The sequence below is a fragment of the Sodiomyces alkalinus genome (genome assembly GCF_003711515.1).
Source record: "Sodiomyces alkalinus F11 unplaced genomic scaffold SODALscaffold_3, whole genome shotgun sequence".
Lineage (NCBI taxonomy): Eukaryota > Fungi > Ascomycota > Sordariomycetes > Glomerellales > Plectosphaerellaceae > Sodiomyces > Sodiomyces alkalinus.
Genome location: NW_021167081.1, coordinates 1,290,569 through 1,316,682, shown reverse-complemented (window position 1 = coordinate 1,316,682; position 26,114 = coordinate 1,290,569). Strand labels below are relative to the sequence as shown.

The 26,114-nt window shown below is 55.3% G+C and overlaps 7 protein-coding genes across 7 annotated transcripts; 4 read left to right on the top strand and 3 right to left on the bottom strand.

Annotated features, from left to right (window-relative positions):
- Positions 1 to 1,822: 1,822 nt before the first annotated feature.
- On the bottom strand, positions 1,823 to 4,063 carry SODALDRAFT_339261 (glucose-repressible alcohol dehydrogenase transcriptional effector; the record flags this gene model as incomplete). Its single annotated transcript, XM_028612844.1, has 2 exons — positions 1,823 to 3,054; positions 3,151 to 4,063. 2 exons carry the CDS (start codon positions 4,061 to 4,063, stop codon positions 1,823 to 1,825), a joined length of 2,145 nt encoding a protein of 714 aa, XP_028467688.1.
- A 4,689-nt stretch (positions 4,064 to 8,752) lies between these two features.
- Positions 8,753 to 9,966, top strand: SODALDRAFT_323189 (hypothetical protein; the record flags this gene model as incomplete). Its single annotated transcript, XM_028609788.1, has 3 exons — positions 8,753 to 9,134; positions 9,387 to 9,492; positions 9,582 to 9,966. 3 exons carry the CDS (start codon positions 8,753 to 8,755, stop codon positions 9,964 to 9,966), a joined length of 873 nt encoding a protein of 290 aa, XP_028467687.1.
- Positions 9,967 to 10,831: 865 nt separating this feature from the next.
- SODALDRAFT_309477 (S-adenosyl-L-methionine-dependent methyltransferase) lies at positions 10,832 to 12,370 on the top strand (the record flags this gene model as incomplete). The annotated part of the gene is made up of 3 exons (XM_028609108.1): positions 10,832 to 11,046; positions 11,083 to 11,402; positions 11,487 to 12,370. The coding sequence occupies 3 exons, from the start codon at positions 10,832 to 10,834 to the stop codon at positions 12,368 to 12,370; spliced, it is 1,419 nt and encodes a 472-aa protein (XP_028467686.1).
- Positions 12,371 to 12,801: 431 nt separating this feature from the next.
- Positions 12,802 to 14,129, bottom strand: SODALDRAFT_332015 (hypothetical protein). The gene is made up of 4 exons (XM_028611599.1): positions 13,916 to 14,129; positions 13,562 to 13,705; positions 13,452 to 13,464; positions 12,802 to 12,913 (listed from the first exon to the last, which is right to left on the bottom strand). Exons 1-4 carry the CDS (start codon positions 13,965 to 13,967, stop codon positions 12,859 to 12,861), a joined length of 264 nt encoding a protein of 87 aa, XP_028467685.1. The 5' UTR covers positions 13,968 to 14,129; the 3' UTR covers positions 12,802 to 12,858.
- Positions 14,130 to 14,432: 303 nt separating this feature from the next.
- On the top strand, positions 14,433 to 15,445 carry SODALDRAFT_323187 (hypothetical protein; the record flags this gene model as incomplete). Its single annotated transcript, XM_028609787.1, has 3 exons — positions 14,433 to 14,729; positions 14,845 to 15,021; positions 15,119 to 15,445. The coding sequence occupies 3 exons, from the start codon at positions 14,433 to 14,435 to the stop codon at positions 15,443 to 15,445; spliced, it is 801 nt and encodes a 266-aa protein (XP_028467684.1).
- Positions 15,446 to 18,454: 3,009 nt separating this feature from the next.
- SODALDRAFT_332011 (hypothetical protein) lies at positions 18,455 to 22,440 on the top strand. The gene has a single exon (XM_028611598.1). It carries the CDS (start codon positions 18,953 to 18,955, stop codon positions 22,073 to 22,075), a length of 3,123 nt encoding a protein of 1,040 aa, XP_028467683.1. The 5' UTR covers positions 18,455 to 18,952; the 3' UTR covers positions 22,076 to 22,440.
- Positions 22,441 to 23,606: 1,166 nt separating this feature from the next.
- On the bottom strand, positions 23,607 to 24,329 carry SODALDRAFT_339255 (nodulation protein nodB; the record flags this gene model as incomplete). The annotated part of the gene is made up of 1 exon (XM_028612843.1): positions 23,607 to 24,329. One exon carries the CDS (start codon positions 24,327 to 24,329, stop codon positions 23,607 to 23,609), a length of 723 nt encoding a protein of 240 aa, XP_028467682.1.
- Positions 24,330 to 26,114: the final 1,785 nt, after the last annotated feature.

The window sequence follows — 26,114 nt, the reverse complement described above, 5'->3', positions numbered from 1 at the left end:
AACGTCGTCAGCCACTCGCTTCTGGGATCAATGTCCAGGCAAACCAGGATCCCCACGACCACCAAGTTCGTCACACAAAGGTAGAGATGGAGGAGCTATAAGATGAGGATCCGATCAGCGCCGCCATTCGCTTTCTTATCATTATATCCCCCCCTCCTCCACACCCACACCTCTTCTTCCTCGACTCACCTCTCTATCGCGTTCACGGCGGGCTTTCCAAACCTTAGAGAACAACGCCGTGTCAGACCATGAAAACCTCCCCAGCTAAACAAGAGTTAAAACGAAGGAAAGTGCAGAACGAATTCAAATACCTGTAGGCATAGCCACATGTCATCCAACACGAGTTGCTCCCGATCTTTCGGGAGGGAACACGTCATCCAGGAATCCCAGAATCGACCCATGTCTTCCTTGGTATAAGATTGCCAGTCTGGAAGCTCAGGACGCCCGTCATAATAGGAGTCATCGCTTCTTATGAGATGCCCGAGCCCTCGATCCCTTAAGATGGAACGTAACCACCGGCAGACTGTCCCGGGGTGTTCGGGGTATCTGCCTCGGAGAAAATCGTCGAAGCGCCGACTCCAAGCTGGAGCCAAGGGGGTAAAGATGTCCCAAATTGTGTATGGATGGTTCACCATGGTGGTTCTATAGCGGCCATCGTCTGTGTGTTTGCCTTTGTGCGAGTAAATGCTGCGGGAGAAGGGGGGGGGGGGGGGGGGGGGGGGGGGGGGGGGGGGGGGGATCTATTTAGCTTATACCATCTGAGGAGTCTTATAGTTGTAGCCTTATATAATGCCATCCCACTCCTTGGAAACATTATAGATTTAATGAGACTTTGGTAAAAGAACGAGACACTGCCAGATGTATCCATATAGCATGGGCGCTCCAAGGTAGCTGTTCCAACATACTCACAGACGCGTAACAATAGAACTTTCCAGCTCGGCAAGGTCAAATATGGATATGCAGAAGCTGGTTTCAGACACCAGTCTGGCTTCCACTGGCACACTGGCACACTGGCACGTAGCTGAAAGAAGCACCTCTTGTGAGTGAGAAAGCCATCAGATGGAACTAGAACACCACGGGAAACAATTTACTTTTATCATATGCAGTCATAGTAAAGGCTTTAGAGCTACTTGTACGCTGTCGCTGGGTATCCCACGCTCTCTGCCTGCTGTAAATATTGCAACAAACAAGGAGCGACAGTGGTCCGAAGAAGCAATCCATCAACTAAAAATAATATAATACGAAACCAAGAATGAAGGACGAAAGAAACGAAGAATCATAGTAGGTTGGTCGGCCGATATGTAAAAGCACTTTGCTATCTACAAAGCGACACGCGATCGCCCTCCACCCCCCTTGTTGTTTATCCTTCCTGTCCCAATCGTCTAGACCCCTTCCGTTAACCGAATCTCACCAAGTAGAACTTAGGATCATAGAGCCTTGGCATCGTCATGCTCGGAAGTGATGGGGAGGAATCAATGGAAACCCCTTGACTCTAATCCGGAGACACCACAAGATCGGGTGTTGACCGTGACGCGGATAAACACAACTGCCGCTTTCCCATCGTATCCTTCCTCATCACCCGCACCCTACCGAGAGACAAGCGTCGCAAGCCTTGCATCAAAAAAAATCAGAAAAGAGAAAGAGAAGGGGGGGGAAAGCATTGAGCAACAAATCCTGAACTCCAACACACGTTTCGTTCCCGAACCAACCAAAAGTTGAACGTCCCGAAAGCGCCGGAACCGTCCTACCGCATCGCATCATCAACCCAAAAAAAAGTCGTTGATATCGCAACCACAGTTAAAACCTGCCCAGCTTGATTGTTTCACCGGCCCGATTTGTCGCCTCCGCCGCTTCCTGTCCCGAAATCCGGCTCCGGTAGCACCTTCTTCTCCTTACGCGCCTTGATGACAAACTCCGCCATGATCTGTATGTGGTCCGACGGGAAGTGGTAATTGGGAAATGCCGGAACCCGCTTGAGGCACTCCGCGTCGGGAGGTCCCAGCAAGTCCACCACCTCGAGCGTATTGGTCGAGTACCACAGGTAGTCGATGACATCGACGAAACCGGGCGTGTAATTGGTGAAAGGGAGCTCGTCCGGTGTTCCCTGGAGGTGGGCGTAGGCGTCGCGTAGACTGAACGGGTGCTCGATGCCGTCCCTCGTGAAGCTGCCATACTGGAACTTGGCCAGTTCCAGATGATCCGGAGGTACCCGGCCCTGAGACAGAAGCTCGTAGACCGAACTGTCGACAGTCGAGTTGAGATCGCCGCATATTAGGAGCGGAATGTCGGTGTTATTCCTGTATTCTTGGCTCGGCGCAGGCTCTTGTGGCGTCGCCGGACGAGTCGCCTCGTCGCCCTCTTTCATCGGTGTCGAGAACGAAAACAGTCTCTTGTCCTTGACCGCAGGCCAGCGCACCCATCGCTCCGCATACTTGGCAATCTGCTCCATAAGAATGCCCGTCTGGATCACCTTGACGTCCGCGAGAACGGATTCCCAAGCAAGGTGCCCGTTGACCAGAATGACGCGTGCGCCCGTGGCGCGGCTTTCTAGGAAGCAGACGACTGCGATGTTGTCCTTGGGCATGACCCGGTTAAACACGTCGTGCTGGTTCTTCATGTCCGGCCTGTTGATCGCGATGGCGGCGAATTCGATGACCTGCTTGTCCAGTAGGATGTACTTGCTCGCCTTGAAGAATGTGGCGCAACCGTCAACACCAAGAGCGTCCTTTTCGCCCATGGTCTTCGCTCGTGTCTTGGGCCAGTGCACACCCTTATAGTCCATTTGAGCCAAGGCTGGGCTGAGCTCTTCCTTGAATGACTCGGTCGAAATCTCTTGCAGGCAGAGGAAGTCGGCGTCCTTGTCCCGGAGCTCCTCCATGACGCACTCCTTGCGATATTCCCAACTCAAGGCACCTGTGGGAGTATAACCGTATGTCTGAGGGGTGGCATACTTGTCGCAGAGAACGTTCCAGGAAAAGACCTTGATCCGCTCCAAGCTCGCAGAGACGTCCTCTTGAACAGTGATGAACTTTCGGGGGGCCGGAGGAGGAGGGACTAGATGAAGAGTAGGGGTCAGCAACAAACATTGCAAAAAAAAAAGAAGAAAAAAAAGAAAGAGAGAGAGAGAGAAGGATGCAAGGGCAGCCATACCAGGTGACTGTTCCTTCAGAAGATTGATAAGGCTCTTGGTTCCCCTCTCCACGATTTCCTGTTTGAGATCTGGGCTGAGAGGGTTCCCTTCGATGCCGAGCTGCTCAAGAAGATGCAGCGAGCCCAGCTCATAGGGGAGTGTCCGGATGTTATTGTTGAAGAGGAGGAGTTCTTTCAGGTACGTGCACATGCCGAGCTCGGGCGGCAGCTCGGTGATCTGGTTGTAGGAGGCCTCGAGGTGACGCAGCTGGCGAAGCTGGCCGATAGACGCCGGAAGGTGCGTCAGCTTGTTGGATGCGATGTACAACTCGCTCAGGAAGGAGTAGGCAAACAGGGCGGGGGTCAAATTGCGCAGTCCCTGGCCGCTCATGTCCAGGTTGTGCCACGCCTGATGGTTTCTCGCCCTGTCGACGCTGTACGGGCGTCTCCTATCATCCGTGTCCGAATCGCCGGACGAGGCTTTGCCTGCGGGGGAGGGGTAACTGATGCCCTTGTTTTCGGAAGCTTTCAGCCGAGCATAGTAGTGAGGCTGGGCCTGTTCGGTCATGGCCGCATGTGCCCGTTCCGCCTCCTTATGCAGTCGCAGCTGTTCCGCCCAGTGTTCGTTGATGGGTTGGGCCTGGCCACCCCTTGTCGTAGTGGACGTCCCCACGTGGCCGTTCTGGAGACCGGAAGGGGTGAACGGGGTCGCATTCGACAGCACGCCCGACGAGTAGTTCGAATGATGGCCTACGGCACCGCCGTTGCCATTATGTCCGGTGTGGTCTTGCTGGACGGACTGGTGGTGCTGAAGGTGGGACTGTTGGTGATGCTGCCCCTGCTGGTAGTTGAAGGGCAGAGGGATGCGCTGGCCGCCCAGGCCACCACCATTTAAGCGGGAAGAGTGGCCCTGTTGGTGGTTTTGAGAGAACATGCCTCGTACGTTGGCAGCCTCGTGGCCTGAATGTGTAGGGTGGTGGTTCTGGAGTTGAAATCGGGAGAAGAGGGAGGATGTCGCTAGAGATAGGTTGCTGCGGGAGGTGGTTTCTTTGGGCGATATAAGAGAGCTGATGTAGAGATCTCGAACAGACTGCTCGAAGTATGGGTGACCATCTGCCATCTACCGAGCATACCCAGGATGTGGAGACGGAGTTAAAAGATGAGACGGCCGTGGAGGCCAGGTGTGCCGCAGCTCATGCAAGTCGGGTAATGAGGGGCGGATTCGGTATCGCGTCGGTGCGGAAGATAGCAATAAGACGACGGTGGGATGCTCCTGCATCGAGTGCCCTGTGGAGGGAAAACAATTCGGACGCAGTTAACGATTGCTGGGAAAGCTTCTGTTGGCCTTTCTCAGGTATCCATCGAAGGGCCGAGAGCAAAAACAAAAACAAAACAAAAATCTTCGTCAAGTGGTCGGCCGTCTCGAAAAAAAAAATCGGTGGTCTGTCAAGTAGAGCTCCCCGACCCGCACTGGTAAAGCAGTCAGAGGGAGGTAATATACGAAGCGAAGAAGCATAAACCCACAAGGAGGGACCGTGTCTGCAGGTTGTCGAGAGAGCTGGGAAGCGGAGGGGTTGTGTTTTTTTGAGTCTAGAAAGACAAGAGGAAGTCAGTGGTAGAACTTTTGACCGAGCCTGACCAGGCTGTTGGATTGATGCAGATGCTGCGGCAGGAGGCTGGGAACTAGGGCAAAGAGAGACTTGGCTAACAAGCGCCGTTTGGATTGTTACGAACCTGAACGAGTGAGCACAGTGAGATATGATATCAATGAAGCATTGAATAGATACTTGTGCTGATCAATGCCGTCGGGATTATGTCGATGATTCAAAGGCAGAGCATGGTGTTGAGTAGCCGTCGGGTCGTCCAAGTGCCCGCTAGACAGATACTAGCGGACATCACGTGCTGATATGTACGTACCATGGCAGGATGCGTGAATCAAGCTTTTCACAGTTAGGAAGCGGGAGAAAATCACGTGAACAAGGCTGAAAAGTGGAGCTTTAATTCAGCGAGGACACTGTCTGGATCTGGATGAAGATGCAAGAGATATGGGTTTAAACTACCTACCTAAGGTATGAGTACGGGGTATTACGGGGTAATTATGGAGTTGGGCTGGTAAGAGATGGGAATGAATCTAGAATCTGGGTAATCATGCTTTGCACCGCTGTGTAAATCACATTTTCCCCTCCTGGATCCGCGTATACTCCGTAGTACTTCTATGGGAAGATGAATAATGGGCAGAGAAGTCACAGAATTGGAATCTACTCCGAAGTGAAAGGTCCAAAGAATTAAGACAAAAAGGATACTGTGTACCACGTCGTTGCCCCTGGCTGATTTCTTCAATCCTGTCCTCAATGATCAGTGCCTGCTAATATCAGGTAGAGAAAAAATAACCACGCCATACAATGGGTGGAGAAGAACAGTGTTCATCCTTCTTCATCAGAAGGCCAACCATTGATTAAATTGGCCTCTTTCAACCTCACAGGCCCCCCGATAAGTCTTTCGGGAGTGATACGACCGTTTAAGATGTCCACCAAAATTAAAAGCCACTCAGCATGCAATGAGTACTTCACTGTTCCCAATCGGTCTTTACTTCCAAAAACTACATAAGCACCCAATTGCCAATTCTGGCTAGGTTAAAAGCATGATCGATGGGCCGAGGAAACAGGCACAAATCACTGCCACGGAATCTCGACCGAGTCTCGTCTCGACCTGTGCTCCGTACAACGTACGCCATACCTAGGTAATTACTTCGTACGGTCATTACCTTACAGAGTACTTCGTACACATGGTTGGACTAACACAACATACAACGTATAAGGTACCCTGAGGCCTAGATCGATAATCGGCACGGATCTTGGAGTGTCTGAAGGCGCGTCGCAGTCAGTGTCGGAATGAGCCGCTGCACTTATCCGGTCCATTCAGGGGACAGCATGACTCGGAGTCATGGATGGCGATATCTAAGGTATTGATTGAGCTGCCTCATTTTCAGGCCCATCGCCCAAGCAGGAAACAATCCACGATGGTCGTTCACGGACGACTGTCTGTCCTACGAGAAAATCGAAACTTTCAAATGCTCCTACCACAAGCCGACAGCACAAGGATATACCTTAGGCAGAAGGCGGATTGGCGGGAAGCACCATTTGACGCCAGCCTAAATTGGCACTGCTCAACAGATCCGCTTGGTGGGTAAATCAGTACACGTACACACGGAGTAATATGATTACAGAGTTGATTATTACGGAGTTTACGGAAGTCATGGTGGGTTATAATTAACTCGTGAGTGTTGGTCCATGGGGAATTACCAATGCCAACACCGTCGCCCTCGCCCTTTGCCAAACGCGGGGTGGGGAGAGCCCCGGAACGTCACTGATGCTCCCCTAATAATGCACTAATTATCCGTATGTACCTTCGTACGAAGGCATACCGAACACCAGGTTGACCCAACGACGTTGGCGCGTCCTGTTCCTGGTTGCGTCGAGTTTGATCGGCCAATGGCGAGGCACGGAAGTAGCCAGGCCTGACCTTTTCGTGCCGATATTCCTCGCAACCGAGCACCCCAAAGGCGGAGATAGCCATACAGAAACGATCCCTTGGGGAGGTTAGATGCGGGGGAGGGGCTCAGACGTGTGGAGAGTGCGCTTTCCGTAGCCATGCGAGTCGCCAACCCCATGGAACCCTCGCCTGACACCGGCCCTCTTTCTAGACTACCCCGAATGATCGAGGCCAAGGACGTTCGTGGACGTGAAGAAGAGACCCGGAAAGGCACCAACATCCTAAATAGGTACTACGTGAAGGATTCGGCGTATGGGAGGCCACTCCGATGCAAACCTATATTAGCAATCTGTCTCGTCCCCCCGTCTGCATTTCTTATTTTTCCTACGATTTTTCCTACGGAACTGCCGTCTTTCAATGCCCATGCTATGACGGCGTTCCTGTCGCTCTTGCTGTTTCTTGTCGGTTCGAGTTCGAACTTCTTTATCCGACGGCCAAGGATCACTTCTTTGTCCGACGGCCAAGGATCGGCCTGGTAGAGAAGTAAGCGTTGCAGCCGTGGTCAACCAGCCCCGAGGTAAGCTTCCGATCGCAGCCATCCCAATGCACAGTGGGCTAAGAAACAATTTCAGATCCATGGTTGCAGCATTTCCCAGCAACAAAGACATGACATCCAGCAAACATCCAGCAACGTGGCCGACTGGTACTCGACAAGCTGTTCAAGAGAATGTGTGAGAAAGGGAACGAGCTACAATTACCTACTGGAAAGAACAACTCGTCATCGTACGGATACCCGCGATTCACCATTCTTCTACCTCACCAAGGACGAAGTGTCAGCACCAAGGCACCACACACCGGCCTCTTCCACCCACCGCTAGCCACTAATTAACCCAACGACTTGTCACAGCTCATCTTCAGCCGCCATTTGACGAGTGACTCGGGGCTTCTGTGAGCAAAAACAGTCAGCTCTATCTGCGCAGAAAGCCGCCTAGGGAAAACGAGAAGGGAAAGAAAGAAGGAAGGACAGAAAGAAGGAAGGACAGAAAGAAGGAAAGAAATAAAAAAGATCATCCACAGGGTGGCACACTACATACCGAAGTCGCACTGGAACCTCGGATTCACTCGGTCAAGCATCCTGGCCGGTTTCGGTCTCACATGCAGCTTGGCGACCAACAGCACGCCCTCGCAGCCTGTTGGTGAGAAAGGTGTCAGTGGTACGGATATGAGCCACCCGGTTCCCTCGACCTCCTTCCTTCTAGAACAACGCAACCCCGACCACCGACCCACGGCTCTGGCGTACTGACAAGGCCTCCAATCGCACAGCAGGATTCTCAGTAGCCCGAAACAGGGTACCAGGGCTTCGAGGACTGAGAGGCTCATGTTAGCACAGGCGAGCTCATAATTCTGAGGAAGAAGAATTTTCGGTAGGTGCTGCAGGCAATTGCAACGGGGTTCGCCTCAATCGATCGAGATACCGGTACCTAGAGTCCCGGGCCAGTGGTTCAGTCGTCTCTCGTCTCCAGTCACCCAAAACTATTGAAAGACACGAAAGAACTGAGGTGCGACGGGTCAGAGTCTCTGACCTGGCGTCTGTTGCAGCGCATGCGATCATTGCGACGGTCACACTTCTCACCGGGAGGACGTGCTGTTCTTTCTGGTCTATTCTCATGCCCCTCCCCTAATCGAGGACCAACAGGACATTCGCCAGGGTGTGCCGGAAGGACGCTCACAAGGGAAACCCGCGCAACACGACAGTTCGGGACAGCGACACGAGAGACGTTCGATTGGTCCCGACGACCTGGGTGTGTGTAGGAGTCTGTCTGACCAGTGCTACGAATTGCAGTTCCCGGAGCCCGACTCGACTGGCTTGTCATTCGCACTTTTCAGAGGGACAAAAAAAGCCCAGCAAGGATTCAGGACTTCCGCCGTTCAAAATAGGCAGGAGTACGGTCGGTGGGATTTTCCTGGTTCCTTGCTCTCCTTCCTCTGCTGCAACGGAGACCGCCGACAGAGGGGGAGATTGAAGGGCGAAATTTTTAGCCGGAGTTTTAAGTCTGACTGACATTGCGAATTTGGCCCGTCCCCCCACCGAGAGGCGGGGCGCGACGGAGAGGGAACAGCGGTAGGAATCATGGCGGAATTCCTCGGCGGGTACATGTATGCCAGCATGCACCCAGTCCTACCTCTTTACAAGAGGCAACAGCAGCAGGTCGACGAAAACCAAGGCGATGGTACTCATGATCATGAAAATACCGAAGAGAGAAAGCCCATCAAGGCACCACTAGGGCTCAGACGTAGACGGGATCGTTCGACGACGCGGTCCCAAACCGAAACCAAGGAGCGGGACGAAGACGCAAACGGAGCGAAGGCCCGGCACAGGGACAGGGATAGGGACAGGGACAGGAGCCGGGGGAAAGCCTGGGAAAGGGCCAGGAGCAAGGATAGCCGCAGGGATGCCCGGAGAGAGAAGGAGAAGCTGCAAAAGAAGAAGAAGAAGAAGAAAATAGAGGAGCGTGAGAGGAAAGAGAAGAGGGGGAAGAAGGAGACGGAACGAGGCTTACACCAAGAGGGAGGAAACGAGGACGAAGAAGAGAAGGGAAAGGGGGAAGTGGAAGGAGAAGGAGAAGAAGAAGAGAAAAGAACGCCGACCTCACGAAGGGAAATTGTTGGTGGAAGGTTCAACCCCTTTCGCCCCGCAGCTGCAGCCCGTGCGCTGGTAGGACGGAGTAGAAGGCGAGCGGCTGGCAACCCCCATCATTGTGAAGGTTCCAGCGACAGTGAGGGAGACGGTCGCAGTTACAGCCACCGTAGCCACCGCACTTCTAGTTCTCAGTACAGCCAGTACAGCGAACACAACCACAACCATAGTGGGTTAGCGGGTGCTACTGGTCACGCTGCACACGCTACACACGCCGCTACACACGCCACTACACACGCCACTACACACGCCGCCGCTACAGGTACGCACGCGACAACCACCACCCCCACTACCACTACCACTACCACTACCACCACAACCACAACCACCACCGATTCCTCTTCTTCCCACCCTCCACCCGTGTCCGTTCCACTACCACCGCCTGCTGGACAACCACCACAACGGCCACTACCTCCACTACCGCCATCATCGTCAGCAAGGTCAATTCGAGCTCTTCACGGCGCTCCTTTGTCACCAACTGGCAATGCCTCATCCCCTCCATCCCCTCTAAGTCCAAGATCCTCATCTCGGCCCCAAGCGAGGGGAAGAGTTACCATTACCGCTCCCCCAAGCCCCGTCACCACCGCGACCGCGACCCCGCTTTCATTTCCGGGACCGGACAAAAACGACATATCGATTGGTGTTGAGTATCGTCAACGTCAGCATCAGCATCGGCATCAGCATCAAGCGCATCAGAATCGGCATCGTCATCATCGGAGCGAGCAAGACAGCGACGAGGAATATTTCGACCAAAGTGACGACTCATCCGTCCAAGACGCAGACGACGAAAACATTGGCTCTCGCACGCCACGGGCTCGGGCCCACCAACACCACGCGCTATCCACGTCCCCCGTCGTCGCCACATCCCTTTCGAACCATTCGTTTGGGCCTGGCTCACCACAATCAATCGGATTCTCCCCGGCCAGGCGCCAGCCCCCGCCCGGGCCACCCCAATACCTGACCAGTAGCCGCGATACCTGCGACAAGTGCTCCCCGACCCTTTCCCACCAGCAAGTACGAGCCCAAGTCCAAAACCAAGCTCGTCCTAGCATCTATCGCTCTCAAGATCAACCGAGTAGCGCCATCACTATTGGCGACCACAAAAGCGACCAAAGCGACCGAAGCGACCGAAGCGACCAAGGGGACCAACAAGGAGACCAGGGCTCCATTGGCACCACCGCCAGCCCAGCGCAGACCGCCGCCCGACCACCGTCCCCCCAACGGCTCCACACGCCCCGCCTGTCGAGCTCCCTGACATCAGCTTCTGCGGCTTCTTGTGCTTGTGCGTCTGCATCGAGAGAAAATACCTCTGCTGGTGGTGCTACCGCGTCTGCTGATTCTTTCTCCCCGTCCACTGTATCCGCCTCGGCACCTGCAACTGTACCCGTCACTGCCACTGTCACGGCACCTGCTGCAACGTCCCACCCCCTGCCCCTGGGTCTAGGTCTAGCCCCGACCCCGGCCCCGGCCCAATCCCTTTCAATCCCGAAAAATGTAACAAAGCTCGCCAACATGGGTTATTCTTCTTCTCCTGGCAAACCCACCACCTCAACTTCTTCCGTCACATCCTCCTCCTCCAACGTCTCCCCCTTCTCCTCTACCAAGATTACCGCCGCCACCCTCTCAATCGTCGCCCTGACCGAGACCATCTCTTCCGCCTCGGCCTCCCTCCATTCTGCCTCCTCGCGGGCGATGACCTCTTCGAACCATACCAATGCCTCCAATCCGTCTCTCGATGCCGCCTCCTTCAAGGGCAGCGCTAGCGCCATCTCCACGGCCCCTTCGTCGTCTCGCCCTTTCTACAACCGCGCCGGCCGCACCTACCTCAACGACCGCACCGTCCCTTATCCCCTCCCCGTCGACCTCACCGAACTCCACCGCCAGAGTCTCCGCACCCTCCTCCTCATCCAGATCTTCGGTGCTCCCGTATGCTCCCCCGTCTTCGCCCAAAGGCCGCCCACCCGCGTCCTCGAGGTCGCCTGCGGCACGGGCTTCTGGAGCCTAATGTGCCATCGCTATTTCGCCAGCCGCGGCCATCCCAATGTATCATTTACCGGAATTGATATCGCACCTCTCGCGCCCAGTGATTCTGATGGCGGTGGTGGCGGTGGTGGCGGTGATGATGGCGGAGAAGGACGGAGGGGACTGGCTGTCGGTGCGGGCGTAGACTGTTCCAGTTCCAAGCCGGGCCGGGAAATGAAATGGCGCTTGGTCCAACATGACATGCGCTATATGCCCTGGCCCTTACCGGACGAAGGCTTCGACCTCATCATGGTCAAGGACGTGTCCCTGGCCCTTCCCGCATCCCTGCAGCAGTCAGCCATGGACGAGTACATTCGTCTCTTGCGGCCCGGCGGCGTCCTCGAGATATGGGATTCCGATCACCAAATCCGCATGCTGCGCCCGCATGCCCCAGCCGCCGGAGGAGGCCCCAGTCGCATCAACGACCCCGACGACTCGTCCTCGGAGGATGAAGCCGACGCCGCCTCCAGCTTGGGGACCTACGTCATGACGGCCAACACGCCGCTCTCCGCCCCGTTGAACGGCTTCCTTGTCGAGTACAACGGCTGGCTGCACCGCGCCCTCAACGCGCGCGACCTCAACCCTGTCCCCTGCACCGTCGTCGGACCCATGCTCCTGCAAGAGTCGGAGGAGCTATGCGACGTCCGAAGTCGCCGCCTCGCCGTGCCGTTGGCCGAGGTTCGCTGGGAGCGCGAGGGCGTGGGCGGCGTCGTCACCAAGGACGGGAAGAGCTACGTCGAGACGGGGCGGCGGAAAGACGTGGTCGGCAGCGGCGCTGTGGGGCTGAGCAAGACCCTCACGGCCAGCCAGGCGGCGGTCCGGCGGACGGCCATGCTGACGGCCGTGCAGCTCATTCAGAGTCTCGAGCCCCTTCTGCGAGAGACGAGCGGCAAAAGCCAGGACGAGTGGGACACGTGGATGGGGAAGATGATGAACGACCTGATGCGGGATAACGGTGCCTCGTGCGGCGAGTGCCTCGAAGTGGGTGCCTGGTGGGCACGGAAGAAAGGCGGTGCTACGCGATCATGAGGCGCGGCTCTCATCCGGTCCGCCTGGGTTGAAAGTGAAAAGAAAAGACGAGCGCCACACACGGGGGAGTGCTGCAGTGGGAACGGCTTTAAGACGACTGGCCTTTTGTTTCCCGTCCCCCCATTTTTTTTTCTTTTTCTTTTCGAACTTTTCGGGGATACGAGGGGTGTGAAGAGGCATGGAACGAAGGGAACGAATACTTAGGATGGGATGCGTGACGGGATATTGTGCCGTGATGCTATATTGCGGATACCCTTTACATTCCAGCATGGGAAAACTTGTCACTACTCTTCTGGATCACACCACTGGGGGATTTTCTTGTTTGGGCATGTTTCTCTTTTATCTCGCTTGGCTGGACGGCGCGTCTTTGCGTCTTGAAGTACATTCCATTTTCATTATGTTCCGCCAGTCCCAGTCTTCTTCCCTCCCGTTCCCTCGGCTTGGTTCGGGGCCTCAGGGCTCAGGGCTCAGGGCTCAGGGCTCAGGGCTCAGGCCCCTGGTACATATCGTTTCCTAAGGGTGCGGTATCGTTTGAGATAGTACCTGAAGGGATACATATCAGCTGCTGGTGAGGAAAGGGTATAGAGAATTGGAGGCCAGGAAGGGGGCGGACAGCGCATGTAACCCGTCCACTAGTGGGCGGAACAAGCGTTGACCGCTTGGTGCTTCCGTGGTAAGGATGGGGGGTGGGAGGGAAAAAAAGTAAAGAAAGACGGGGTAGCAGGAGGAGAGAATTCTGGGGGTGCGTGTTTTTGTTCTTCTTCCCGGTACGGAACCGCGGTTTGGGGTTTTAGGGACTCAGTTTGATGCCGTTAACTTGACGAATAGACTTTGACTTCGTCCTCTCGAAGCGAGCCAGGCGAAGAATTCGTGGTGACCAGAGTAGACCAGCCGGTGCGAACGGGGTATTCGGGGGCTTGGAGGTTTTACGATATTCCTGAACGGACATGGGCAGGCAATGCAGGAAGAACTAGGACCCAACACAGAGCCATCCAGAGATAAGGGGAAGCCCTTGGGACAGCCGGTTGCAGGATGACAGGCACAGAACAAGAGGAAACAGCCAAGCAAGATGACAACGTACAGTGCTTCGATCTCTAAAGAACGATACGAAGGGAGATGTCGTCGTCAGCAGCGAGTCCATCGTGGGGAGCATAACGGGAGAGAACAATTAGCGGAAGAGACTCAACTCACCCTTCTTGACGTAGTGGGCGCGCTCGATACCGCGGCGAATGTCTTCTTCGTCGCGCAAGCCGGCATTGGCTTTGAAGGCGCCGCGAAGGCGAGGGCGGAAGTAGTCGTATCCTAAGGGGTACTCCCTTCCTAGGTAGAGGAGCTCTGGTATTTTAGAGGGTGACTTAGTATTGTCATTACGTGGATGGTGTGACCTTTATCCATCTGTGCTTGTTCAACTTGGGGAGGACTTCGATGACCCCCAGTGAAAAGGCAAGGCATTGCGTTTGCTCACGGTATTCCACAGCTGACACAAAGGAGTAGACCACAGGGAACATGATGCAGATGAGGTGTGCTTTGTCTGCCAGGACTCACCTTTATAGATGGAAAGGACTTGTCGCCTGAGCTCGGGGTTGGGGAAAGTCATTGCTGCTTCTGTACGCGATCCCAGAGGAGGAGGGGGAGGAGGACCAGGTTCGTCTCTGCGACAAATTGCTACCGCACATTGGCGGCCTTTGTTTTGTATCCGTGTTCAAGTTGCACTCTTCCCCGTGTCCAAAACGGACGATGAATCAATTGGCGGCTAGAGTTTCAGTCTGTCGAAAGACACGGATACGTCATGGGCGGACATTCTCTCCACGACGATCGAGGCCGAGAGAGATGACGTTCGTGGGACTGAAAGAACGGGAGGTGGGATATGCCTGGCTGTGAGCACATGGTACCAGCTGGTCGCATTGAGAGTGGTCTTATCTTATCTTTATCAGACCCCAGACCTCCTCCATCGCGCCATTGCCCAGCTCCCAGCTCCGCATCGTCAAGCTGTCCGTCCCGCGTTGTCCTCAGCACATTTGCACACCTCTTCTTTCAATCGTGAACAAAGGGCCCGTCAACTATGGCGCCACTGGGCGAGATGATAAGGCCCCGGCGGAATTTTCGATTCGTCCCAGAATACCTCCGACGCATCGGGAAATGCCTGACCTTCGGCTGCAACCCGGAACAGACTCGCGTAGCCGCCTCTATCATCCGCGACATCACCGAGAAGTCACACTACCTCAACGCCGCCGCGCAACTCTACTATCTTCGCCCGGGCCTCGTGATCCACCGGCTCCGTGTCCCGGCCGGCCCATGGTTTCCGTGTTCCGAGCCAGATGGCCGGACACAGCAGAGGGGGGAGACAAATTGGCAGGAGGTACCGTTCCCTCGCCCCGCGCCAACAACACTGGACCTTTGAGTAAGGTATATCCGAGGTGGTTATGTACTGGTTTACCATTACTGATTACCCACGGCTTTACTTATGTTCTTAGCAAGCACAATCGTCCGCTATAATCGCTGCGCTGGCCGAGAAGGGGCTTCCCCGACTCCTCCAATATGCCCACGAAGAAGCCCCTTCAGAGGTTCAAGACCACTGGGCCTCGTTCATGAACAACAGCACCCAACAAGGCGGGTTCAGGTTGGGTTCGACTAACGTGCAAGTTCACAAGGTAAAAAAAAAATCAAATCAAATCGCCAAAACCAACACCGGTTTCCCCGGGCTGGCTCGAAAACTGACGCAACCGCGTGCTTGGTTGGCACTTGCAGATCCCTCAACTCCCGGACACCGTCAGCGTCTACGGCCGCTTCGCCCTGCGCTATGCGCAGGGGAAAGCTAAAACGTTCGAGGTTGTGCAGACCATCTGGTCGCATTCGCAGATGGTGCCGCTGGGCACGGTGACCTATTCCCTGAAATCCCTCGTTGACAGAAACCAGTGGCTACCGTATATCAGGTTACTAGCGGGGGAGACGGAGAAGGAGGCCAAGGAGGCAAGCGTCGAGCTGGAGAAGCTTGCAGAACGGGTCACTTGGCTCGAGAAACAGACGTGGGATCGGCCGGATGCCGTGGAAGATATGGGAGCCGCGAAGAAGTGACATGTATACAAAACAAAACTTGTCTGCAAAGGAGAGCAGGCGCCAGTCCGCGCTGTGCCAGGTTCGAGAGGCCAGGTCGGTCTTCGGACACTGCGTCTCGAGAGGATTGACAGGCCGGCTCCCCCTCCCTTCTTCCCACGGCGGTAGTCTGATCTCTATCCAGTTGTGACTTGACTAGTGAGCGGGGTGAGCACTTGTCGGTCAGTGTAGGGGCTTTCGTGCACCCACCCTGACCCCCCGCATCATATATGTATACATGGTGAGAGCATTCGTGCCAACTTGAGCAAAAGAGGAAGAGGAACAACGATGCCACAGAAGCAGTCCATTGGGCGTGACGGGATGCAACAACACGTTCCTGCTCAATTAAGTCGGTGGAGAGTTGGCAGCGAGCCTGCCTTCCACCAAACATGTGCCGACTGGCCGTCCAAGAGCATTGGCGATCCGCCCGTTTGACGTGGGAGTCGCGGGGATGGAAAGCTTAATAGACTGTTATTGACGCCGTATGCGGGGTCGTCAGAACGAGGACGGAGTCGATACTTCGTGCTATACTATACCTTAAGGCTACCTTACCTACCTAGTTAGCTACCTTACTATTCTTCGTACATGCACGGTAATCAAACGTAATTTCTTCTTTGGTGTGGTAGTGTGGACCGACGATCAGACCATCCATCTCCCTTATCAGGCGTTGGCGACCTGCTCATATTGGTTGTCAGTGCCAGGATAACAACTCATTGCCTGTGCTCCCGTTAGGCCTCCTCCTCGAGGAGAAAGTGCATGTCGTAGCGGCGGAAAGCATTGAAATTACACGGCTATTCGAGAAACATGTCGTCGGAATTATTTGGCATCCGAGCAAGACACACGACACATGACGAGTCAAACACTGCAGATGCAGGGTTTTTCTATCATTCGGACTGAATGCCAGACTGCCGGAGAGGATAGGATGGGGACGGTCAAACGGTAGGTAGCACGGCATTGGGGGGGGGCGGACAAATGCCGGCAGCGATCGTCGCACTATTCCCCTTATGGAAGATGGAAGAGGAGAGGAGGGGAATCGAACGAAACGAGAGGGGGGCAGAAAAGAGAGATATTAATTGCGGAGCCGTTTGCATCGAAGCCAGTCAGCCAAACCAAGCTCAACCCGCTGAAGATTCGCATCCAGAAAAATGAAGAAAAATGAGGGACCAAGAAAAACGCTTTCCCTGATTCCCTTTGGTACGTACACTGGAATTTAATGGGCCCCTAATCTCCCATCCCGTACCTTTCCCCGCATGCACTTGCCGCACTACGACTGTTCTGAGATATATGGCCTGATATTCGTGTTTTCAAGGTAGAAAAGAGACGCGATATGTACAACGTACGTACACGTGTACCACAAGAAACCATCGGTGCCTGCGAATCCAGTGACACAAAGGGTGGGGAGGAATTAGTTACCTTATCGACGATGGGTGTCTAAAAGGTACGTATGACCTGAAGAGTACTTCGTACAGTGCGCGGAAAACAACCGACCGTCGATCGACACAGGCAGACCGGTGACCACCAGACAACGGGCCCGGGCCCGCAAATACGTCGCGTGTGCATGAGGCATTTGCATGGGCCAGCAAGCGATCGGCAAGAAATCTCAATAATGGGAGGGGGGGAGCGGATAGAACAAAAAAGGCCAAACTTGAGAGCATCTTTGCTGGGGGTTCTTCTTATTCCCAGCTCTGCCGAGTAGCTGCCGACCCGGGGATTAGGCTATGGGTTTTGCGTCCAATAGGAATGGCTGCTATCTGGACGTTGCGACAAGGACTCGCGGAGAATTGTGTGCCCGCGTTGTTCCCACTCATATGTACAGACATTGCATGAAATTCCATGGCAGCCAGCCTTCCTTGGCTGGACAGCACGGAGAGGTGGGCGGGACAGGTCAGAGGGCGTGGGGGTAGTTGGAGAAGTAAATCAGGATTAGACTCCGTCCGTTGCCTGACTTGAAGATGGATCATTACGGATACTATTGATCTGGCAGAAGACTTTGCCGATGATCCGTGACAGAGATGTGCTGCGTTGTGGTAGGGAGAAGTACGAACGAAGTATTAATTACTACCTTATGTATGCGGAGAAACTATACGACGGACAAAACATAGTAGAGAATTCGGTAGTACAATGCAACCAAAATCAAAGCTCTCGGGGGAACTTTGATAGGAGAGTCGGATATTAAACATCTCCATTGTAAGGAACGGGGCGCGAAGACAAGATGGGAAGGGAACAGCCAAGATTGGAACATCGACTGCCTGTACCGAGTACATAGAGGTCGCGTAGTAACGAATATTATACAATACTGCCACTAGGGACGCCTCTCGCGGAGCTAACGCCGACGAAGTTTAGACCACTACACTAGAAACGTAGGGGCCCAGTAACGGCAGGAAGAATATACCAGAGAGGTGCCGAGGAAGTCCGGGGAAAGACGAAAGACATTTGCCGTTAGATTTAACGAAATTAATAAAGATGCGAAAAGAAAACATTCTGAATCACGCGTTGAATAACTAAGGTACTCTGTACTCCGTACAAATCATGTAGCACGAAGCAGGTACATCGTGCAGACAGACAAACCCTTACTTGGTAATACGAAGTAATTACCTTATTCGGAGAATATTGGGACATACACGTAGAACACGGGCGCTATGCTATTTCGCTGCACCCTTCCGGAGGTTGGAGATAAGAGGTGGACGCAGGCACCTAAGGTATACGGATGCCTTGCTTTATTACGCATCTTACCTTACGGTACATTGCATCGCATCGCATCTTCAAAAGTATACTGTGTGTCATGAACGTAATTCCACTGTGCATGACTGGCAAAAGCGCCACTATCATACCTACCTGGGTTTAGTGGGCAGGTATTTGTCGAGGTACTCGTCAGCGTCTTCGCCCACCTACAAAAAAAATCCCTTACCTTAGGTAACCTTGAGACCGGGCAAAGGCACGCACGCATCTTTCTCCAAACTCCAACCATCCCGTTTCAATACCAACCGCCATCGTCCACTCGTTCCCACGCGGTATTGGGGCAACAACCTCGACAAGCTCCTCCCGCAAAACATCAAATCCGATTGAAATATTCGATACATCTTCCCCTACGATACCTCCGACTCGGCTGACGACTTTCCCAACGCTCCCTTGCCGGAGAATCCGGTCAGGACAGGCTTCACCCGCCAGCTGCTTCACAGGAAAGGTCGAATGACGACAAGAGCGTGACCCAGAAGGAGAGGGACCAATAAAATATCAAGAAAAGAAAAAATAGAATCGAAGAGAGAAAGTGGAAGGGAGCACATGTCGACGAAAGTTTATCTCTTGTGGATCTGATCTGGCCTGATTTGACAGCGTTCGCTCTTGGTGAATCCAGTACTGCCGACAACAACAAGACAACAAGCACAATCACACAACGCAAGAGGCATCCAGGGAATTTGTCCTGCTGTTGCTGCTGGTCCCGACCTGCTCCAGGTGCCTGGGTCGGTAGCAAGTCTCAGGAGCGCGCGCATGCCTCGTGCTTCCTTCTCGAAGCGACAGCAAGGCGCCGTGAACCAGCGTGATACTCGGCACGAAAATGGCCTGGTAGGCCCTGCAAAGCGAGTTCCCCCCAAGAAGAGCCTGCCTCAGCTTGATGGGCTCGCTCGGTCTGCGGCGTCAGACAACAATGTTTCCGGCCCTGTACCCCCGCCTTCCCAACCCACTGCAATCTTCCACGAGAACGGGGCTGCGGTTGCGAATACCAACGGTCACATCAGCGGACCCCTCAACGGATACGCAAGCGACCGCGCCAACGGTCACGTCAACGGTCACGTCAACGGTCACGTCAACGGTCACGTCAACGGTCACATCGATATTAACGGCAAACATCATTTCGAAATGGCTGCCGACCCGAGGTCTGGTGACGCCGCTCCAAGGAGGAGCTCCCTAAGCGCCTACTCCGAATCCTCCTCTTCTGATTCCATGGCCTCGCAGCAGGCCGGCAGTGGCTCCGGTGCCGAGACGCTACATCGCCAGATCGACGTCAATGCCACGAAGAACGCCGACGTGCACCGTGATCCCGGCGGTCCTTTCGAGTTCGCCGCCACCGTGCTACGCGCCCTGCCCCTGTACGACACCCTCGCCATCCTCATCCTCCTCATGCAGGTGCCCACTGTGGCCCTGTCCGGCATCTACATGGCCTTCACCTTCCTCACCTTCGTACCACCTGTTACCACCAGCTCGGGTATGAACATCAATTTCGCCGAGATTTTCGACTACAATTCGACCATGCCCTCCCTCGTCACCATCCTCTGCATGGATGTCTTCATCATGCTCGTCTGGCTCTTCCTGTGGCCGCCTATCCAGGTCGCCATTCTCGATCTAGCCAAGCCCGTCATCGCCGTTACTCTCGGCGGCGGGTCGAGTTCGAGGGAAGGCACCTCGAGGAGCGTCACCACGTGTTTCTTGCTGGTCATAGCGTCGCACTTGTTCCGCGGATCTAGGTTACATTGGTCTCGGGCGACACGCCTGCTGCCCCCGAACTGGCGGCTGTCCGCCGGTGCCGACGATGCGCTTGAAGTGATGACGCCCGAATTCGATAAGCGAGGACCCCACAGTTGGATCAAGAGCGTGTTGGCTATTCATATACTCACACAGGGCATCGTGCGGTATATACGGGAGTGGTATCTAAGGAGGGAGAAGGGAAGCGGCCCGTTACACGGTCAGCCGGACCCCGAAGCAGCCAAGCCTGCGGATTTGGCAACCGAGACCAGTTTCAATGCGACGGACACCGAGGCCGCGGCACAGCAACACGCCACCAGTTCGACCAAGAAGAGAAGGAAACAGAGCACCCAGGTGCGGCTGCAGCAGCCCCTATGGGCTGCTTTGGCGAGCACGAAGATCGTGATGGTTAAAGAGTACGAACTGTCCCATGCGGCAGCCGAGTCGGCTGGGTCGAACGCCACCGACATCCATAACTTGGGGAATGCGCCGTTTGATTCCGAGGCCGAGCAGATATGGATTTCATACATTGGGTATGACGAAGTATGTTTCAACACCAGCCGTTTCGCAGACAATCTTGCCATGCCCGCCGCACAGATGGGCCACGCAGACCGGCCGGCCGGAGTGGATACGTCCAAGCCTTTCTACGTCCGAATCAACAACGCCTTCTGGCAACCGACGCGCATCTTCCGAATTCCGAACGAGGAAGGAGAGCAGGCGGCACAGCCCCCCGGCTGTCGATGGTGCGGAGACATCTACGGGCTCCGACCGCTGTCCAAGTACGTCTGCGAGTTCGTCGACACGCATACCGACCGAGTCATCTTCTCCACCAGCATCCGCACGACGCAGGCGCCGACAAAAGATCAGGAGGGCCTGCCGAGCCCCGCGGTCAGTGGGCAGCAGCTCCTCCGGCCGGATTCGCCTGCGACGACGTTGAAGAGTACGATCAGCGCGCAGAGCGAGAAGCTGGCGGATGAGAAGACGAAGCTCAAGAACTTGCGTAAAGAATGGAAGGGCAAGATCACCGCGCTCAAGAAGGAGAACGAGAAGCTGGACAACGCGATCCAGTCGGCGGGAAGCAACGACGACAAGCTCAGGCAGAAGATCATCCAACAGGAAACGCAGCGGGCGCAGGCGGACAAGGAGATCGCGCAGCTCGACGAAGCGCTCAACGCTTTCGACGCCACGCCGGAGGGCCTGCAGGAACGGAAAAAGCAGGCGGAGAAGCTGTGGTCGGAAGAAAAAGCGGTGTTCGACAAGGCGTCCAAGCGGTTCAAGGAGTTCAAGACACGGTTGGCGGCGGAAATCAAGGGCAAACAGGACGAACAAAGCATCCTGCAGACGAAACGCAATAAGATCGCGGCGCGCATTGCCAAGGTGGACAACGAAATTGCACGAATCACGGACGCCAACAACCGCGGACTGGACGAGGCGGAGCGACGGAGGCAGGGCCGAGCGGCGTGGGAGGCAGAAACCAAGACGATCGAGAAGAACTTCAAGGAGAGCATCAGCACCATCCAGGCCGGTAATGCAGCCAAGCAGGTGCAGGTTAACAATCTCCTCAGTCAGCTGCAGTCCTACCACGAGCAGATGAGCTTCAATAACAACAGCGGTTTCTCGCTGGACGCGACGTCGGCGGGCCCTCAGCAGCAGCCACAGCCACAGCCACAGCCCACGGCCTTCACCTCGGCTTCGGCTTCGGCTTCGGCGAGCAGCGCGTGGAACCCCAACCCCGCGGCCGCTCCGCACTATCCCGCGTCCATGTGGCAGGCCCCGACCGTGATTAACAACACCACTGGTGGCGGCGCACCGTCGTCGTCGTCGTCATTGCTGCCAGCGGCACCAATAGCGGGGGGTCCCAGTTGGGCGCACCCACTCCCGTCCATCAAGACGCGAGGCCGGTCCAGCAGCATGCTTAGCGACGTGTCTGGATTCACGCAGTCAAGCGGCGGGGACGAGGAGTACCTGTCGGTGACCAACACGCCCGCACAACAGCAGAGCGCCGGCCATCCAGCGCCCTCGGTCGGGCCGACATGGAGACCGCACGGCCACGGACGCAGTGCTGGATCCGGACTCGGCTCGGGCTCGGGCAGCAGCGTGGGCAGCGGGGGCGGAAGTGGCAGTGTTCGCGATCCCACGAGCCCGATTTGACGCATTGATCATGGCCGGCTGCTGCCGGTGGTGCGGCTCGGCAATGATGACGCAGATTGGGCTAGCCCGTGGGGTTCTTGGATGCAAACTCGCGCTGTTGGGGTAGTTTTGGGTTGTGGCTGGTCGATCACTGGGTTTCGTTTTCCTCGTTGGCTTCTCCTTGACTCGTCTGTCCTGGCAACATTGGGAGAAAAGTTGGGACCTTTGGTCCCCTCTGCGCTCTCTTGCAGCCTCGTCCCGGTTTTGGAGGGAACTCCCGATGTTGAATAGGCCTAAGCGATTAAAGATACTAGGTAGTGTTATGCCGTCGTCGTCGTCGTCATCGTCGGCGGGTCTAGTTGCGAAATAGCTGATGCGTTGCTCCATATCCTGGGTCCACTGCTAGTTGTAAAGTGTTTCCCATGTCTTTGTGATGCCTGTTGCTGGGCTAACGCAGCTCGTCTGTCTAACTTCACCTTCACTGCTTGCTGGACTTTGACGTTGTGGGATTTTTCAACTCCCAACTAGCCATGTCGTGTCCTTACTTTCTCCGTCCCTGAATTTTCCAGGTTTCCTATCCTGACATGAATTCAGAGCCCCCCGGGGTTGGAGCGCCTGTTCGGAAAGAGTGTGAGCTTGTGGTCCCGGGAGTCCCGCTTGGAGACGGAAGTCAGTATGACCATATCACGTCTCTATGGTTTAAGACCCTGGTGATTTGGTTGAGGGCCTAGCTGGGACACTTGGGAATATTTGCAAGAGCCGATGGTAAGATCGTAAAGGGAAGTAGGCCCAGGAAGATGGCGAGTCTCTTTGACAGTCCGTCCACTAGAAAAATACATTGGAGTTGTCAGGACCATGATGAAGCAGCATTGGGGCCCGGGAGGGGGGGGGTGGGGGGGGGGTTTAATTGTAGATTATAGATTATATGTGTTCAACTATTGACTATAGTAAATGTAAAGTCGTTGGGGGAACTATGGGTTTATTCCCGAGGGATTCCTGACCCTGCCTCTGGAGATTGTCCTATGCTGCTCGTCTCTGAACTGTCCTAGACTTCTGCTGCACTGCGGGAGAAGGCGTACAGTTTCAGATACTGGCGTATTACGACAATGCTGGCAACCGCAACGTTAGCCTTCCACTGCGGGAGTACAGCGAAGCTCTGAAATGTTGGCCGCTTTGATCCCAGTGTGAAACTGTCGCAGACCTGACCTTCTGCCCATAAAACGTTCCTGTGAAGTGCCAAAGTCTCCCATGGAGCAACAGACGCAGGCCCGTGTAGTGGGAGGCAGTCATGCCAGTGATCGGCAAAGCACACCATCAGGATGGCGAGAGCCAATGCTCCCTCCATCGTTTTGATGTTTGAGCCTACTGCGAGCCGAGAATTTACGAGTTACCCAACGAAAACCCTTGGGTACTCTGCGTTCGGGTCCCTACACGTCTTAGACATGGGTTGACAGCCAGCCGTCAACCTCCCAACATGGGATGACGTGCAGAGGGCAAGCTTTTGCCATGCCTTCGCAACAACCTTCACTCTGTTCCTTTTTTTTTCTCCCCTTCAAGACTCTCCTTCCTTGACCAACTCGGTGACAGTGACGATATCGTACCCCCGTCTCTTAATCTCGGGAAGGACTTTGCGAAGCATGGGCAGAGTCCAGCTCCGCCTATCATGGCATATAATGATGGCGCCGGGCCTCAGCATGCTCAGGATATGGTTCGCGTTGGCGCGCCACCAACTAATCTGCGGGTCGTGGGGGTATATGCCGCCCAGGACGAGCCGGTAGCCCAGCTTGTCGACGAGGGCGCGCATGCGGTCGCTGAAGAAGCCGGACCCGGGGCGGAAATAGTTGGGCGGCATGGGGAGGTCCTCGGCGACGTAGGCGCGTCGGATCAGGTTGCGGACGGCGCGGATCTCGCGCTCCAGCTGGGCGTCGCTCAGGGACCGCGAGGGCTCGTCGTGCATGGCGTGGTTGCCGAGCTCGTTGCCGTTCTGCACCACTTCGCCGAGGTAGTCCTCGCGGCCCTGGACCTGCGAGCCGATCACGAAGAAGGTGGCCCGGGCGTCGTTCTCCTTCAGCAGCTGGACGATCTCGGTCGTGTACTCGGAGGGGGCGTCGTCGATGGTCAGGGCGACGACTTTACGGGTCGTGTCGACCTGCCACAGGACGTCGGGCCATTTCCACTGGAAGTACCTTATCAGGAGAGCGGGCGGCTTGTAGATCACGTAGAAAGGAGAGGCTAAGAGCACGACGAGGGCGAGGAGGGTGAAGAGGGTGGCCATTCGGTTGCGGCGGACGCGTCTCCGCAGGCTGTTAGGCAGTCGGAAGAGGCGGAGACGCAGCATAATTCATGATTTCATCAGCCGCGATGGCCTTGGAGTAATCGAGGACGGGTTGGAAGAAATTTGGCGTTCATTAGTGAGGCATTGTGGCTGAAGTGGCTGCGCTTCGTGGCTGGACCATTCCGTAATTGCCTGTTGCCGTTGCCCGCCCAGTTTTGTGATCACGTGATCACGAGTACAATATAGAACCGAGCAATTGGATCAGGGAGGATCAGGAACACACAAGTGCCGGCCGTCCGCAACGTCACGAACGAGGGGATCCCGCCGTCAAACTTCTGGTTCAACATCGTTCATTACTCGTAGCCGGGCGAGTCAAATTTCCTGGACGAGCAGACGCGTAATTCCCCCCTTAAATCCAGTGGGGGACAGGCTGGAGAACTCATTCACCTTTGTCTCAACTCCAACCGCCCGAGTAGGCAGGTAGACGACAGCCTCTTCCGTCATGGTTTTGCGGGCGAGTGAACTCCGACGCCGTAAGCTCGATTCTAACGCAATGCGATGAAGGGACATACTCTCATTCGATGTCATCCGAACTTGCATAACGATGATGCGACTGCCCAGACCCCCAACAGCTCCGACGGCCCCTTGAGCCGCGAAAAAGAGAAAGGAGACGGGGAGAGCGATGAGGCCTTTCCCTTCTTGAGTGATCCTGATCTACCCCCCTTTCCCACCTAGGAAGTTAGAGTGGAAATGCGAAAACAACCCCCCGAGGACCGAGGTGATTCTTTCTCCCAAGTAAGCCGAGGCCTCCTTGACGCTTGACCAGATGAAGAGCCAATGCTGTGGAACGAGGGGGAACCCTTGCCAGAGAACATGCATGGAAGTTTCCAAGGCCAGGATGAATGCTTCTCTTGCAGCCCTGGCCGAACAAGAACATGACCGTCTGCCTATGGCGACGCGTTTTCGGAGACACGAGGCGAGATGCCAGACATCCAGCGGGCAGGACCTCCACCCAAGAGCGAGGTACGACCCTGCACTTTCGATCCCAATGGGGGCCCTTTGCTGTCAGACCCGGCACATTTGAGGGATGTATACTAGATACTTGGTAGAAGTGTATGAAGTACGTTGTAAATTATCGTCAGAGCCTTTCCCCCTGGACGCATGCGCCCCTTTTTCCATCACCCTTCTTCTTTTTGTTCTTGGATTTTGCCCCCGAAGGCATGTCGTCGGGTCCGAACCAATGGCGTCAATCGCTTCTAAGTGGGGATATGTCCGAATTTGTATTGGCGTCTTGCTAGCATCTGCAAGGCCCGGGGCTCGGGGGCGGTTCACTATTTTGCCCCACTCTTCACGCCCCAGGAACGACAGGGCCAAGCTACGTACCACACCTACAATGTACAATGCCGACGGTTGCTGACGGATTACATGGTGCGGCAACCACCATCATGACATCCCCCCATGGATCCCCCCATGAATCCCCCCATCCCTAGGTACTCTCTCAACAGGTCAACAGGTCAACAAGTGAACAATGCAGACGCATACGACATGGCCACGTCTTCACCTCGAATCCCAAAGCGCAAGCGCGAAAGAGGTGCAAGATGATTGCTGTCAAGCCACAGCAAGACGGGACTCCCCGGGCTGTTGAACGTCACCCTGAGGCTCTGGACCCTGCCGGCCCCGCGGTGGATTGCGACCCTTTTCCCAGTCCTCCCCCTAATCCCCCATCATGCCCTTGACCTTATGATGCCTTGGCCTTAAGCCCCCCCCCCCCCCCGGCGCCACATT

What these genes read in the sequence shown, in the direction of transcription:
- SODALDRAFT_332015 (XM_028611599.1), bottom strand. Translation starts at nt 13,967, where the DNA reads ATGACTTTCCCCAACCCCGAGCTCAGGCGACAAGTCCTTTCCATCTAT. An exon ending in AGTCCTTTCCATCTATAAAG is followed by an intron (nt 13,706 to 13,915) that starts GTGAGTCCTGGC and finishes CTAAAATACCAG; the next exon opens with AGCTCCTCTACCTAGGAAGG.
- SODALDRAFT_332011 (XM_028611598.1), top strand. Translation starts at nt 18,953, where the DNA reads ATGCCTCGTGCTTCCTTCTCGAAGCGACAGCAAGGCGCCGTGAACCAG.